A 3,529-nucleotide genomic window follows, 5' to 3' on the forward strand; every position below is an offset into this window, starting at 1 on the left:
CAGGATCTTAATATTGAATTGGCAAAATTAACAATCAGCAAAATTAACAATTGCTATTTGCTACCTACTGACCTGGAGATTTAAGTCAAGTACTATGAACCCTTAAAAAATAGCGGTAATTTTCCCTTTTCACACATTATTTTCTATCCACAAATTCAACATGCAGTTAGAGGGCAAAAATTGCACACTAACTACAGCATTTTACACCAGACTTCGGTTTTTAAAAAAATATGAAGATTTGGGACCTTTAAGTTGCTGGGCAGGACCATCACTAGGGCAGTAGTGTAAAATTAATGAATGAAGATGTACCAGCTCATTCACCTGCACTGTGCTCCAAAGGGAGGGCTCTGCTGGCAGAGGCCTATCCAGGGACTCCTGTTTTGGGTAGGAGTTTTGTCAGCGCAGGGTCTACCGGTGCTGATAATGGCGATAGAACGACAGCAGGTTTGGGATGAAGGGATGCTGTGAATAAGGTGGCGTTTCGGTGCTCTCCAAGTGATGCCCACTCTCCATCCCACACCGTGCGCTGACTGGATGCTGCCAGCCCACACAGATACCCTGACTAACGAAAAGCTCCCCACTCCGCTCAGCGTCCACCCAGACGGACCCATGCCTTGACCTATAAATCACTCCCTGCTTCGGAGAATTTGCACGGCTTGGCTCCCGGGAGTGGGAGGAGGGCTGCAGTTTTTCTTCGAAAGCCCACACGCCGCGAAATCCCGCTTGCTCCTGCGCTGCAGCTCACGCAAACCAAAGTTTTGCCGCTCTCGCCATAGCGACGGGGAGCGAGACCCACCCCCGTCATCCCCGCTCCCCCCGGCGACGCCTCACCGTCCCAGCTCGGACTCCAGCTCGAAATAGTGAGCCAGGGTGTCCTTGTTGGAGCCATCGATCCAGTAGTCGGGCGCGGCGGAGCCAGGGCGGCCGCCGGCCGAGGAGCCGGAGGACGAGGACGAGGAGGACGAGGAGGATGAGGATGAGGAGGGCATGGTGACTTTCAGCATGCCGGGACGCCTGACAGGGGCTGTCCCCTCCTCCGCACCGGCTGCGGAGCGCGGAGCAGTGAGCCAACGGCGACAACACCTCACCTCCCTCCCTCTTTCCCTCCTTCCTTACTTATTTCCTTCCTTCCCTCCCTCTCTCCCTCCCTCTCCCTCCTCCTCTTCCCCCTCCCTGCGGTTCCCCAGCTCGGTGGGGCGGCGGGGCGGGACCAGGGCGGGGCTGAGACCGCCCCGGGTGGGGGTCGCACCGCCCTCGGATCCTGCCCGTCCCCTCCGAACCCCGGGCGATCCCTTCCCACAGGGAGCGACCCCTGAGGCCCACCCAAGACGGTGGGATTCTAGCGAGTTCCCGGCAGAGGCACCGGGAGTTCCCCGAGCCCCTGGAGCAGGAGGACCCGGCTCCGCGGGGGACAACTACACGGATGAAGAAACCGCATCCCGATCCGGAGGGGAGGGATGCTCAGCCTGCAGCGAGGCGGCCCGCCATGCCGCAACATTCCCGACAGCTCCCGAACCGCCGGAGTTCAGGAATTCTCTCTCTCACCGTGAATTTGGGGAGGAGGGTGTTGGGGGCAGAGAATGAACAAGACAAACCAACGATGGGAAAGAGGCTGACAAATGCTCGAACATGACTGCAAAAATAATAAAAAACCCAACACATAGCTTCCCTTCCCACCGGCAAACTAAAAGAAGCTGTAGAGAAATAAGATTGCTGTGCTGCAATGCTGCTCTTAACAGGTATCTGCAGGTCATGGTATGCATTCGGTTTGTACTAATGCATGCTGCACCGCTGAATGCAAAATCCTTCGCCAGAAGTGCCTATAGAAGGGCCGTTTCTGTTGGTGTAGTGGCGAAATAAAACAGCAGCAGTTGTGTGTGCCTCGCATGCATAGTGTGCCAGATCAATCCCACTCACATCCTCTCCGTGCTGTTACACCCACTCATACTGCCATGCCAACACAGGCAGGAGGAAAGACGGACCATGTGCAAGCCTGTACAGCAGAAGGGATGGAAGTATTGTCCTTAATTTTCAACCACAATTCACTATCCTGTTTTTAAACATGGTGTTTCTTGCTCAAACAAAACACAGAATCCTGTTTAGTGTTTGTGCTAATTCAGGTGTACTAATGTTTTCCAAGATGTTTTGTTTCCCTCCATAAACAAGTCCGTCTCTTACTGTTTCTTAACTTCTTTACTGTAGCTGGATGGGCCAATTAATCTTAATTCCGAACTTCTTAACTTCTCAAAGACCTTGAAAAAGAAATGCTTCTCTCTGCTTAACCAGATGATAGAAGAAGTATCTGCTAAACCGGTCTTTGTTAATGGTAGGAAAGGATAAAAGAGGTACATGAGATAGATAAAAGACAGATGAAGCCCTTTCCTTTGAAGTTTACTTATTGCCTTATAAAATTAAAATGTATATCCCCATCATGATTTGAGATTTTATCATTTTCAAATTCGTGTTTGAAAGGCACGAAAGAGTAACCCAAAGTCCTAATTTGCAAACGAAGTTCCATCCAATCCAGTTTGACAGAAATTCCAAACTTCTTTTGGGATGAACTTTGTGCCCAGAGCACCTATGGTTACAGGGCTGAGATCAGAACCAGAGCAGCATCTCTTGGGAGATGGATGAAGAAAATCACACACGCAGACAATGGCAAATCAGCACACTTAGAAGACCATATATTCCACGATATTTTTGTTTAGTCAAATACCTAACATATTCTGTAACCCAAATGGCATATATATTTCTCTTGTGGTAGTGTTTTGTAAAAAATTATGTTAGTAACATTATGTTTAACCAGGTACATGCATTCAGATTTGCATCTGAGATGATTTATGCATGGTTACCATGACCCTTTAGGTACTCCTTGCTAAAAGACATAGCACCAAGGGATTTTTTTTTTTTAACTGGACTACCTTTGTGAAAGGCATTTCACTTTCCTTAAAGCTCTGACTCAAAGTAAGATGCATTGCACCATCTTACCAACCTAGTACTTGAAAACTGACTGGACCTTATTCTTCAGAAGACCCACTTTCTTCAAAAATTAAAATAACAATATCCAAATACATCCATATGGAATTAAAGAAAACCTTCAGGCTGAACAATGCATCTAACCAGTACAGAAATAAATGCCTCTCAGTCTCCAGGAAACTAAAGGCAGCATTTCAAATCCATGGTGGTCCACTCAGATCTATGTGAAGGTTTACATCATCATTATTGGACATGAAACTAAAACACTAATAAAACTAGTTTATGTTTTTGTGGCACATTATGTGTGAAATTTTATTATGGAGCTACAAATATCATAATTTTCCTGCCAAAAACCCAGATTAAAAACTCAAAAAAAAAAAATGGCAGGTCAAGGAGGAAGCAGTTTATATGAACAAAACATACATGCAAGAGATGTCCAGCCTCCTGCCTCTCTTCTGTCACCCAAAATTTTAAAGCTCAAAGCAGGAATTTAATCTGATGTCTTGATGGAGATGTGGGATCAGTAATCTTTCTGCCCTACTATTTGCTGCAG

At 47.4% G+C, this 3,529-nt stretch overlaps 1 protein-coding gene across 1 annotated transcript; it reads right to left on the reverse strand.

Annotated features, from left to right (window-relative positions):
* Positions 1 to 321: 321 nt before the first annotated feature.
* On the reverse strand, positions 322 to 1,130 carry LOC113953621 (calcium/calmodulin-dependent protein kinase type IV-like; the record flags this gene model as incomplete). Its single annotated transcript, XM_027656945.1, has 2 exons — positions 832 to 1,130; positions 322 to 417 (listed from the first exon to the last, which is right to left on the reverse strand). Coding segments are annotated over exons 1-2 (269 nt in total), but the record flags the coding sequence as incomplete, so codon positions are not given.
* Positions 1,131 to 3,529: the final 2,399 nt, after the last annotated feature.

Source organism: Corapipo altera, unplaced genomic scaffold (genome assembly GCF_003945725.1).
Source record: "Corapipo altera isolate COAL_440 unplaced genomic scaffold, ASM394572v1 61281, whole genome shotgun sequence".
Lineage (NCBI taxonomy): Eukaryota > Metazoa > Chordata > Aves > Passeriformes > Pipridae > Corapipo > Corapipo altera.